Below are 13,372 nucleotides of genomic sequence, written 5' to 3' on the forward strand. Positions count from 1 at the left end.
TTTTTTTTCCTTTGCTCTTTCATCATGCCTACCTGGTAATCTGCATGCATGAAAATATTTTATTAGTAATTATATTTTACTGTGGAAACTTTCTCTGGATCTTTTAAACTTTTTTTTTTTTTGCTTTTTTATTGGTTATATAGGTTAATGAGTTTTGTTTTTGTAGATTCTTACATGCACATAACATGTGTTGATTATTTTTCAAACTTCTCTCTCACTCCTTTGCTCTGTCATTCCTTCCTACTTTCACATTTTTTTGAGGGGGATTTCAGTGTGTATGTTTTGTTCGTATCCATCCCCCATGATATAGTTTACTATAAAAAAGTCCATGATGCACAGAATAAAAAAGAGAAAAATTAAACAAATGAATGGTACAGAAGAATCTAAAGGCAAAGAAATACAGGTCTCACTTGCCTAGCCGTTTTTTAGTCCCCCATTCCTATGCCCTATGGATTGTCTCCTTTTCCCCTCTACAGATTTTCTTTGCAAAGGAAGCCTATACCTGACACGTACAAAAGCAGATAGGCCTGTAGGAAACCTATCACTGGGATCCTACTGTGCCTGTTTGCCCTGTATTTTTGTTTTTCTCACTTAGTCATATTCTTTGGATGTTTTTCAGTAACAGTACATACAGGGCTGCCTCTTAATTTAGGGGCTATGTGATATGTCATCAAATGGCCATGCTTTGATTTATCTGACCAGTTTTCTATTAGTGGGCATTCTGATTATTTACATTTTAGGTAATACAGTCAGCACTGTTAATAAGAATCCTGGTGCACATAACCCATGAGATGTGGGGTTCCTGAGTTGAAAATATGGGAATGTTAGGATAGATGGTACACATCACCCCCCAGAAGTCCAAGTCCCTTATAAATGGCAGATTTTGTCTGTTCCTCATAGCTGTACCAGTTCTGAGCAGTGTCACCTAATAGTGAGGGCCTGATTTTTCAAAATTATTTAAAGCTGTTCTCCTTATTAGGGTACTACGTTCAACAGATCCTGATCGATTCCAGGTAATGTTCTGCTACTTTGAGGATAAAGCTATTCAGAAAGACAAATCTGGTAAGTTTATTATTCTGTTACTCTCATGATGAATTAGTCTATAATAGAATAAAAAGGAGTAATACTTCTTATTTTCTGTCCACATGAAGAAAATAGTTTTATGAAGTTACAGGCTACATTGGAAAGTCAGCATAAAGCAAAAAAATACATCTGTTAGCCAAGCATCATGGTAAATACTTGTAATCCCAGCTACTTGAGAGGCTGAAGGCAGAAGGATTGCAAGTTTGAGGGCAATCTGAGCAACTTAACAAGACCCTGCTTCAAAGTAACAGAAGCAGAAAAAAGGGCTTGGACTGTAGCTCAACACTCTCTGTGCTCAGTCCCCAGTACTTCAAATAAATAAATAAATACATAAGTATTCCTGGCTGTGCCGCTTCTGCAAGGAGCCCACCATATATGTTCAGGTGTGCTTCAGTACCCAGATGTTGATCCCTAATACTATCCTTTGCTGAAATGGCCATTAAAGAACCTGGAACATATTTTTGTTTTTGTTTTTTTTGGGGGGGTCCTGGGAGATTGAACTTGGGACCTTGTGCTTGCGAGATAGGTGGTAGAACCACTGAGCTAAATTCCCAGCCCCTGGAGCTTTTTTTTTTTTTTTTTTTTTTTTTTTGCTACAGAGCATATGTGCTTTTTAGATGAGATTGGACATGTTCCAGGTGGTATGGTTATAGAATATGCTTTTTAAATGTCAGGATCAAAATAAATGCAAAGGGATTGAAATTATCCCACATATATTATCAGACCATAGTGCAATTAAGCTGGTGATCAATAGCATAAGAAACTACAAGAACTTCACAAACACTTGGAAATTGAACAATACTCTCCTGAAAAATCAATGGGTCACAAAAGAAATTAAAGAAGAAACTAGTCAGTTTTTACAAATAAATGATAAAACCAATACAACATATAGGAATCTATGAGACACAATGAAAGCTGTTCTATGTGGAAAATTCATAGCAGTGAATGCCCACACTAGAAAAACAGAGCAAGCTCAAATAAACAACCTAATGATGAATCTTAAGCCTAGAAAAAAAAGAGCAACATAAACCCAAAGCTCGTATAAGGGAGGAAATTATAAAGATCAACGCAGAAATCAGTGCAATGGAGACTAAGAGAAAAGTACAAAAAAAAAAAAATTAATGGATTGAAGAGTTGGTTTTTTTAAAGAATGAATAAAATTGATCAACCCTTAGTCAACCTTGTCAAGAAAAGGAAAGAAAAGGCTCAGATCCATGCAATTAGGAATGAAAAGGTGAAGTCAAAACAGATCCAGCAGAAATCCAGAGGATCATCAATATCTACTTTGAGAACCTGACTCTAATGAAATGGAAAACACAGAAGAAATGGACAGATTTCTAGATACATATGAATTACCAAAGTTGAACAAAGAAGATTAAAAAATTCTAAGCACACCAATTACAATCCATGAAATTGAAAATGTAATTAAAAATTTACCAACAAAGAAAAAGCCCAGGTCCTGATGGCTTCACTGCTGAATTCTACAAAACATTTAGAGAAAAACTATTGCCACTACTTTTTAAACTTTTCAATGAAATTGAAAGGGAAGCAATACTTCCAAATTAATTCCTGGAAGCAAGTGTTACTTTGATTTCAAAGCCAGGGAAAGACTGAACCAAAAAAGAGAACTACAGGCCAACTTCCCTAATGAAGATAGATGCACAAATCCTCATTAAGATACTGGCAAATAGAATACCAGAGGGTCATCAAGAAGATCATACACCCTGACCAAGTCAGATTTATTCCTGGAATGCCAGGATGATTCAACATATGTAAATCAATAAATGTAATACACTATATTAATAGAGTCAAGGACAAAAACCATATGATCCTCTCAATAGATGCAGAAAAAGCATTTGACAAAATTCAACACCCATTTATGATTAAAACCCTGCAGAAAATTGGAATAGATGGTCTTTATCTCAATTTGATAAGGGCTATCTATGAAAAACCAACAGCCAACATCATATTAAATGACCAAAAGGTGAAAACCTTCATGCTAAAATCAGGAACAAGACAAGGATGTCCACTATCACCACTCCTATTCAATATAATTTTGGAAACATTAGCCACAGCAATTAGACAACAGAAAGAAATAAAAGCAATAAAGATAGGAAAGGAAGAAGTTAAACTGTCATTTGCTGATGATATGATACTCTACATAGAAGACCCAAAAAACTCCAAAAGGCTTCCAAACTTATTGACAGATTCAGTAGAGTAGGTGGATACAAGGTCAACACTCAAAAATCAATAGCCTTCTTGTACACAAATAACAGACTCACTAGGAGAGAAATTAGGGAAACAATTCCTTTCATAATAGCATCCAAAACAAAGAAGTGTCTAGGAATCAATGTAATGAAGGGAGCATAGACCTCTACACTGAAAATTAAAGCCCTGAAAAAAAGAAATCAAAGAGGTTATAAAAAAAAAAAAATGGAAAGGCATCCCCTGCTCCTGGGTAGGAAGAATCAACATAGTGAAAATGGCCATACTTCCAAAACTGCAGAAGGATTGCTGTGAGTTTGAGACCAGCCTGGGCTACATAGTGAGTTCCGGGTCAGTCTCAACTATGTAGTGAGACCCTGTCTCAAAAAAAAAAAAAGAAAAAGAATCAGGTCCCCCAAATATAAAGATCCAACTAATAATGGGCATCTGAAACAAACACAGATTTCTCAGACAAAAGTAAAAACAGCAAATAAATATATGAAAAAAGTGTTCAACATCACCAGTCGTTGAAGAGATGCAGATGAAAACAACACTAAGATTCCATCTCACTCCAGAAAGAATGGCTGTTGTCAAGAAATCAACCAATAACAAATGCTGGAGGGGTTGTGGGGAGAAAGGAACCCTTCTCCATTGCTGGTGGGAGTGCAGACTGGTGCAACCACTGTGGAAATCAATGTGGAGATACCTCAGAGAACTAGGATTGGAGTTTCCATTTGACCCAGCTATCCCTCTGCTGGGTGTCTTCCCAAAAGAATGAATCATACCACAGTGATATATGTGCAACCATGTTTACAGTGGCACAGTTTGTCATAGCTACAACTTGGAAACAGCCCAATTGCCCATCGGTTAGAGACTGGAAGAAGACTGTGGTTTTTCCATAAAATGGAGTACTACTCAGCCATAAAGAATGAGAAACTAGAGTCGTTTATAGGAAAATGGATGCATATTGAAGCCATACTCATAAGTGAAATAAATAGGACAAAAGTGTAAATACTGAATAGTTTCTCTTGTGTGAAAAACTAAAAGTGTAAATAAGATCCAAATTTGATAACTGATAATGTGAAATAGGAAGAAAAGGGCTAAAGGTGTAGGGGAAGTGGGAAGGGTAGGGGAATGGAAATAAAGGAAAAGAAAAAAATATGAGAAAATGTAATAATGGAAACAAAGTCTTTCTAAAGAGGGGTGGGTGGAGGGGGTGAAGTGAGGGCAGGGGAATGGGGAAAAAATGAGAACCAAGATCTGTCATGTAAAGGTACAAGATCCCAATAATGAATGTAACTGTACTGTATACCTGAAAGATACCAATAAACTCAATGAGGGAAAAAAAGTCAGGATCAGGCTGAGAGAATCAATACGCCAATTTAAAGGGAGTTTCAGTAGATAAATTATTGTAATTTGAATGGAGATATTAGTATTTTATTTATTTTAACTCAATAGCTTGATATTTTTTATTTCACTGATTTATATTTTAGCAAATGGTATAACATTTGATAGGCTTTTTACAAAATTTTCTTATTTAAAGCTTATTAATTGATCGCTTCTCGGCCTTTTGGCTAAGATCAAGTGTAAAGCTTATTAATTGATGTTATTTCACACAGCAAATTTTGTTAATGTATTTACTGAAAATTAATGTTAAATTAATGAAACATATTCAAAATTAATAGATCCTTTTATACAAAGTAGAAATATGCCTACTCTTTTGAGCATTTAAAAATTTTTACTTGATTAAAGCAAGTTTATATTAAGAAAGCTATGAATTCAAAATGATATTATATAAAGAAGATTTAATATAAAACATCTAATTAAGATGGTAATTAAAAGAGAAGGGTAATACCTGGAACACGATGATCTAACTCTCTCTATGTTTGTGTATTTGTGTGTGTGTGTGTGTGTGTGAGTGTGTGAATCATTCTTTGGTATTCAAGGGATATTGGTTTCAGAACTTCCTACAAATAACAAAATCTGAGGAAGTTCAAGTCCTGTATATAAAATGGAATAGTATTTGCATATAACCCATGCATATACTCCTATATACTTTAAATTATGTCTGGATTACTAATAATTTAATATAAATGCTATATAAATAGTTGTTACACTGTATTATTTAGGGAATAATGACAAGGAAGAAAAAGCCTATACATGTTTGGTACAGATGCAGTATTTTTTTCCCAAGTGTTTTTGATCTGTATGGTTGACTGCTGTGATAGGTGTTGAATCCACAGAAACAGGGCCAAATTATATATCATGGTTTCTTACTGGTTTCTTCCAGTAAGTGTTTGTGAAATGGAGCCATATAGTTGTTTCTCTTGGCATAAGCAGGAAAGAAAATACACCAGGAAAGAGCTATCCAGTACAGGAAAAGGTCCAACACCAGCATTAGGGGGTGTCTTAGTCACTTTCTCATCACTGAGACACAGTAATACTCAGTACCCACAACTTAAAGGAGAGGAGAGTCCATGGTTAGCTGGCTGCAAGGCAGAGAACAGCACAGCAGAAGGGCGCTACTCACATCGCGGCTCTCAGGAAGTAGCAGTAGAAGGGAGGAGCAGAGGAAGGAGATACACCTTCCAGGTCATGCCCAGTGATCTGCCTCCAAGCAGGCCCCACCTCCTAACAGCAAGTCAGCTGTAATGCCTCCGTAGTCCAGTCACCTTCCTCAGGCCCATCCTCTGAGCACATGAGACTTTGAGAGGACAATCCAGATCCAAACCACAACGGAGGATCTGGCTTGTTAGGTGGAACATCGAGTGGGTGATAGATGAGTTCCACAGAATAATCAGTCGAAGATACTCTGTGAGCCAAAGCCTACAGAGAGCTGGCTGCAGACACATCCATTGTCACGAGGGTTTCCACATGCTAATTAGGAGAACTTTAGACCCTGCAGGAATGCCAGGACAGCGGGCCAGGCTCTCTGGACCCTGCCCAAACATGGCTCGCATTATTTCTGTAAACTTTTCAGAATGTAAAAATCTGTACAGAGCACATATCTCAGTGCCACTTCTCCTCAGACTCTTCTTGAGTGCATTAAGGGCTTCAGCTGTCACTAGTCCCAGCCAGAAGGACCAAATTCCTAGGAAGATAAGAATAGTAGAAACTTTAGGAAAACATAAAATATTACAAAACCTTAGTAAGCAAACCCAAGAGGGGAATAGGAATAAAGAGAGGTGAAGATTGGAAAGAGGCTCAAAAGAACTCTCTGGACTAATGCAGATGTTCTGTGCCTTGTTTGGATGGTGTTTGCAGGAGTCTGTAGAGCTGTGTAGAAGTCATCAAATTGAACACAAAATATGGGTTTTCTTATATGCTATTTATGCCATCATTTTTAAAAATTACAAAGAGCTAACATTAAATTGAGTTTGGCAAGAGTTTAATGAGGAAGAAGCAGCAGAAGAAAAGACATTATATATAATGGAGATAGCAAAGAATAAAGTTAAATATATAGAATAAGCACTTTTTTACTAGTTTCAGTGGAAGGGTGACAAAGTCTGATTTATAAGTTGCTTTGAAAAACAAGTGGGTTGAAATATTAGACCTATGATTTAATTAAATGGTTAGAATGATTTGATTAAGTTTATAATCATGTTTAAACATGCAATGGAATTTGGTAGAATCTGAATTTTGGTTAATTGGGTACAGTTTTTGAGGAATGCCAATCAATACATTTCTAAGGTTAATAAATGTAGTATTAATATTAAGTACAAATAGTAGTGAGCAGTCTTTTCCATGCCAAAGCCATCAGCACACTGATGAATCTATCAACTTACTCCTGCCAGTAGAGAAATTATCCCAATACTCAGTACTGTTTTTTTCTGGTGAAAAATCAGTGTTTAAAGAAATGTACTTAGGAACCACCCCCAGAGACTCCAAGATGCTGCTTCATTTAAGACTTTTTGTTTGTTTGTTTTTGGTTTTTGGCTTTTTTGAGACATGGTCTCACTATGTAGTTGAGACTGACCTGGAACTCACTGTGTAGCCCAGGCTGGTCTCGAACTCACAGCGATCCTCCTGCCTCAGCCTCCTGAGTGCTGGGATCCCAGGTATGTGCCACCACGCCTGGCTGATTTAAGACTTTTTTATAATGATTTTTTTTTTTTGTTTTTTGGGCACGGGGGATCAAACTTGAGACCTTGTGCTTGCAAGGCAGGTGGTAGAACCACTGAGCTAAATTCCCGGCCCTATGATGAGTTGTATATAGAGCACTTCATAGCAGTCAGGAAATTCTGTGCATGAATTTATTTCTGCAGCTGTGAGTCAAGTGGCCTGGCCAAGAAGGCCAATGCAAGGACTCTGGAAGCTCCCTCTGCTGGCAGTGGGGAGGACTGGGAACTTGTTGAGGTCAGAGGTTTCTTCTAGGAGGGGTGTAGGGAAGAGATGCCCACTGCTGTTCATGGATTTACTCCCCTCATCCATACTCCTAACTCTCATTTATGGGGCAACCATTTTGTACTGAGTTCTGTGCCAGACAGTTGACTCACCCAGAGACTTTTTGTTTCTAGGAGACCATAAGCGGCAACAGCCAGATTTGATGGTGTGTGTCTGCAATCCCAGCACTTGGGAGGCTGAGGCAGGAGGATCACACTGTGAATTCTAGGCCAGCCAGGGCTACATAGTGAATTCAGACTAGCCTGAACCACCTAGCAAGATCTTGTCTCAAACATCGCCCCCCACCCCATAACAACAACAGAATTGAAACTCCCAGCCCATGAGAGACTAAGGGCCTAGCATATGTTGCCAACTTCCAGGGGAATACAGATGGAGTCAGATCCCTTTTGGAAACTGGTTTCTCACTTGCCCCTCTGAGCTCTAAGTTGCTGTTGTGTCACTGGAGGAAATCAAATTGTACTTGTATTGATTTGTTCTTCACAGACACTCTTCATTTTTTCAATATACTGCCCTCTTCTGTGTGATTTTGTTTTTATTATTTATTTATTTTTGTTTGTTTGAGACAGGGTCTTGTTTTTAAATGCAGGCTGACATCGAACTCATTATGTAGCCCAGGCTGGCCTCAAACTTGTAACAGTCCTCCTGCCTCAGCCTCCCAAGCTCTGATTTTAAACTGATCATTTGTTTTGGTTCTGAGCATGTTACTTCGGTTAAGCCAGTAAGGGTGCAGCTACTGAATTTACTTCATTCTTTTTTCTAAAAGAGGTGGGAAGGAAACAACATCGGAGACACATATTATTCATGAATTTGCAGGAATAACCAGGAATGAGGGTATTGAAACATTAGCAGCTGCCTTCAGGAGCTTCTGCCTCCTCCATGCACATGTGAGCCAAGCCTCCTTGAAGGAGGGCCAGGAGGTTGCTGCTTGCCTGCCAGTTGCGTAGTTAGTGAGTTCACTAGTAATTTGAAACTGGCTGTAGGTACAAGAAGGAAGATGCCTTTTTTTTTAAAGCAAAAATCTCTTTAGGTGTTACTATCTGATATTTATTGGCATCTGACCTCTATCTGATTATTTGTTAGAAACTGATTCACTTGTTGTTGTTTTTACTGGGGATCAAACTTGGGCCCTTGTGCTTGCAAGGCAGGTGGCAGAACCACTGAGCCAAATCCCCGGCCTGAGATTCAGTTTTTTTATATAGCTCATATATAAAGCTGTAAATATGCAAAAATATTATACTAAACAAACACCTCAAATAAGATTTCATGTACCCAACTCAGCTTCTTAAGAAGGATGATCTGGCTGTGGCATCTGTCACCCCATTCATCACCACAGTTGCTTTGGCTGATCTAGTTGGTTCTGTGGTAATGCCCTTCCTCCCTTACCACTCCATGTGGTATGACCTTCCTGGATAGAGGAGGACTATTCTTTGGTCAAGGTATATGAATAGATGTGGCCTCTGCTAGAACCTCTAAACAAGCTTTCAAGAAAGCAATCTCAAAAGACAGAAGGGAGGCTGGGTATGGTAGGGCATGCCTATAATCCTAGCTCTCAGGAGGCTGAAGCAGAAGGATCGCCACAAGTTCAACGCCAGCCTGAACGACATAGTGAGACACTATTTCAAACAAAATGAAACAAAAAATGTAAGGAAGGGAGAGAGAAAGAAGGTAGGAAGGAAAAAATGAGTCCAACAGGGCATTGACACCTGTGATTCTGAGTTTGAGCAGGAAGATCACAAGTTTGAGTCACTCCTGGGCAACTTGGTGAGGAGGCCTTGGGTTCAATCTTCAGTACTATGAACACACACAGAAGGAAGAAAAAAGAAATTGTTTCTACCCTTGGGGATCTGTCTAGGACACACTAATCACTTTTTGTATTGCTGAGACCTGTGTTGGCACCCATCTGTCCTTGTAATAAACAGCCATGGAAAGGCTGTGTGTCTCAGGCTCTGTGCTGGGCTTGGGTTCCATTGCTGATAAACCTGCCTAATCTCTGTCTGTTGTTGAGCCATCTGAAAGGTATTGGATGAAGGGACAGTGTTGTAGAGGTTGAAGTGGCATTTTCTTACAGTTCTTTCATTCATACTGTGATTCTCACTGCATTCTGTTGCTTTTTAACATCCTGCTTTGCACCCTTGAAGCAGTGAGCACATCCCATGCTCAGATCTTGGTTTCTAAATGCCAATCTCCAGTAACAGGAACCAGACCTCCATGGGAAAGTGGTCGATTCCAGGGAGGGTGGGCCAAGAAAAATACAAAGTGAGCCTGGAGTACTTTGTAGAACAGATTTAGTACTCCTCATCCAAAATGCTTGGAACCAGAAATGTTTCAGATTTCAGGAGTTTTGTATTTTGGAATATTTGTATAGACTTTACTGGTTGAGCATCCTTATCCAAAAATCCCAACATCTGGAATGCTATAAATTGCAAGATTTGTGTGTGTGTGTGTGTGTGTGTGTGTGGTAGTGATTGTAGAGCCTTTGTACTGAGGTATATCCTTACTCTCTTTAAATTTTGAGATAGGATTGCACTAAATCATTAAATTTCCCAGGCTGGGCTCAAACCTGCTGTCCTTTTGCCTCAGCCTCCCAGAGTACTAGGTTTACAGGTGTGCACCAGTAGGTTCAGCTTAACTTTTTGAGTCTCATGTTGGCCCTTAAAAAGTTAAGATTTTGTAGCATTTCATTTACTTTTGGTATTATTTAAGATTTTCATATTAGGAATGTTCAACCTGAACCACAAAATAAGGTTGTGCTAAGAAAGAAGAACAGAAAATTAGTAAAAGACATGTCAAGAGGACATGGAGCCAACCTGAGACCTCAGCTGGAATGATTTGAACAACAAAATAGCCATAGTATTGGATTATAATCCAATGAGTACAAGGGCTTTCCATGAGCCCATGCTGCTTAGATTATCGGATATTAATAAGAAAGAGGGGACAGTCTTTCCTTATGGAATTCCAGTTACCAAAAGTAGAATGAGTAAAGGAAATAGGAAACTACTTCAGGCAGAATCCACAGGGGCTTGCTAAAATTAGTGGGCAAGATTTTAAAGAGGAATGAGATGCCTAGATGATGTCAGAGCAGGTCTCTATTCATCTGTTACTGTGGCGATTTTTAGCTATCTCTTCCACAAATCCTCTTCAGGAGATGACGCTTAATTCCCAGACCCCAAGGATAAGTTTCTTGACTCAGTTCTAGTCTGGAGAGGGGAAAATAGTCACTCATACCAAGTGATCAGGATTAACAACAGTAGTTATAAAAGATACAGATATTAGAGACCCTTTCTCTGACATGACAAGAAGAGCATATCGCCTCCAAGATCCCTGTCTAATCATGAGCAAGAGTCAGACACCCAAATACTTATGACCTGCAAAAGTATCAAAGTCATGAAGTTTGAGGACGGACCAAGGAATCGACACGGATGAGAAGAAACAAGGAGACGTGATGAGCAAATGCCTTGTGGTATCAGAGTTGAATCTTGTAACAGAAAAGGAACACGAATGGGAGAACTGAGAAGTTCAAATAATGTCTGACATTTAAGTAACAGTTCTGTTAGTATCCATCCAAATTCAGCCTGTTTGTGTAGCAGATGTTAACATTCAGGAAAGCAAGTGTGTGGAAACTCCTTTCTCTGCACTTGTCTCTGAGTCTAGAATCATTTCAAAAGAAAACATTTGCAAGCTGTGGTAGTGTGAGCCTGTAGTCCCAGCTACTTGGGAGCCTGAGGTGGGAGGGACCCTTGAGTCTGAGTTCGATGCCAGCGTGGCTGTGTCTGATCCGTGGAAACCCTTTTGTTCCAGGGATGATGCAGTGTGTGATTGCTGTTGCAGACAAAGTATTCGATGCCTTCCTCAACATGATGGCGGATAAAGTAAGCCCCTTCAGAGCATGAGGACGCCTCTGCTGTAGAGCACAGTACAGGAGTACTATCCTATCTTCTCTTCTGACTCTAGGCTAAGACAAAGGAGAATGAGGAGGAGCTAGAGCGACATGCTCAGTTTCTGCTGGTGAACTTCAACCACATTCACAAGAGGATAAGGAGGGTGGCAGACAAGTACCTGTCTGGTCTGGTGGATAAGTAAGTTCCATTTCCCACTGATACTTGTGTGTATGTGTGAATGCTTGTGATTTGGAATGAGGGGAACTCATCCTTTTATCATCAGTTCAGAAGACAATGGGGTCAGGACAGAAGCTCTTAAGGGCATTGCCCTTCCCCAGAATGTCAATGAGTTTGCTGCAGAGTTTGAATTTTACTCCAGAAACCTCCTTTCTGAGCTATTAAAATTTTTTGCCCTGATATGTAATCCAGGCCAGCTTTGAGCTAGCTATGTAGCCCATGCTGGCTTTGAACTCATGGTACTCCTTCTGCCTCAGCCCGAGTACTGGGTTCATAGGCCTGGTAAGATTTTTTTACAGTACCTTTCTTGCTAACAGGAGACATGTCCCTTTGTCTTTAAATCTCACCTGTGATGGGAAGATCCAGCCCATCACCTCCTAGCTCAGGGTTCAGCCAATAGTCAATGAGTAGAGTGAGTAAACTATGGGCTTCTCAGAGCAAAAGCCCACACTGGCCCTTTTCTACTCTGTGTGCTAGGAACCAAAGCAGCCCCTCTTGGGACACGTCCTCACTTTGAGGAGAACCCTCAGAGATGGTCTGGTCTGTCCTCTCTGGGGTATGAAGGCCAGTGGTAGTATATACCCACACTAAGCCTGCCTGCAACTCCCTGAAGGTCCAGGGGTTTGGGAGCTTGCTACAGATGCAGCATGCCTGGTGCATGTAGCCCCACCATCCGAGGGTAAGTCAGAAGCCTGCCAGGAGCCACAAGAACAGGAACAAGTCTTAAACACATGTGACGTGTGTCTGAGCCAAGCCTTTGGAGCAGTGGGCCATGAATGGCCTTAAGGTTGCCCAGAAATGCTGCTCCTCCAGCCCTGAGGCCACCAGAATCCTCACCTGTTACTTTTAGGAGCTTTTTCTCTTTATCCTAGGACAGTGAGCAAACTTATGGCACATGTGCCACCGCAGGCTGTTTGTATCACTGAAATCTGTAAAAGGTTCACCATCACTGCCTTAGAGAATCAGGCACAAACTTTTAATTTTGCCATGATGTGAAAAATATTACGGAACCCTAATTGATCACTAATATTTCTCCAGTTAAATTACTAGAATTGTTTTGGGAAGGGAGAGGGTGTGGCCTGGCTAGTGTAATCCAGACAGCCTGTTGTTATTAGGGTTGAAGCAGGCCACCTGGGGCATGTTAGGCCTTGAGGTAGGGGACTTGCTGGGCCTAGGAATCATTTCTGATCAGTCACTGACCACTTCACTATGGAGAGCCTGGTGAGGGCTGGTGCCCGCCTGAGGGGCGTCCTGATACACTTCAGTACCCATCAGCCGGCGTAGCTTATGCTGGGGCAGGGGAAGGAAACAGCGGTGCCCCATCCCCATCCCTCTGGGAGTGCAGGCGCCCAGGAGGCTCCTGGGCCCTGAGAGCCTGCTTTTGGTGTAGGTTTCCCCACTTGCTGTGGAGCGGGACTGTACTGAAGACCACGCTGGACATCCTGCAGACTCTGTCCCTGTCGCTGAGTGCTGTGAGTGTCCTGGGAGACCTGGGCGGGCCCGTGTACCCGCCGTCCTCCCTGTGTGATGGGGTGCTCCTCCGGCGATATGCCCGAGACTGATTT

At 40.5% G+C, this 13,372-nt stretch overlaps 1 protein-coding gene across 4 annotated transcripts in view; it reads left to right on the forward strand.

Annotated features, from left to right (window-relative positions):
• The window catches only part of Pi4ka (phosphatidylinositol 4-kinase alpha), a 149,265-nt gene that overhangs the window by 92,948 nt on the left and 42,945 nt on the right, over positions 1-13,372 (forward strand). For all 4 annotated transcript variants that reach the window (XM_033758643.1, XM_033758640.1, XM_033758641.1 and 1 more), the window contains 4 exons: positions 980-1,062; positions 11,491-11,561; positions 11,644-11,768; positions 13,198-13,279. In XM_033758643.1, coding sequence (XP_033614534.1) covers positions 980-1,062; positions 11,491-11,561; positions 11,644-11,768; positions 13,198-13,279 — 361 coding nt within the window. The remainder of the gene's footprint in view (positions 1-979; positions 1,063-11,490; positions 11,562-11,643; positions 11,769-13,197; positions 13,280-13,372) is intronic.

This window comes from Fukomys damarensis, unplaced genomic scaffold (genome assembly GCF_012274545.1).
Source record: "Fukomys damarensis isolate Sample0158 unplaced genomic scaffold, DMR_v1.0_HiC HiC_scaffold_34, whole genome shotgun sequence".
NCBI classification, from domain to species: Eukaryota; Metazoa; Chordata; class Mammalia; order Rodentia; family Bathyergidae; genus Fukomys; species Fukomys damarensis.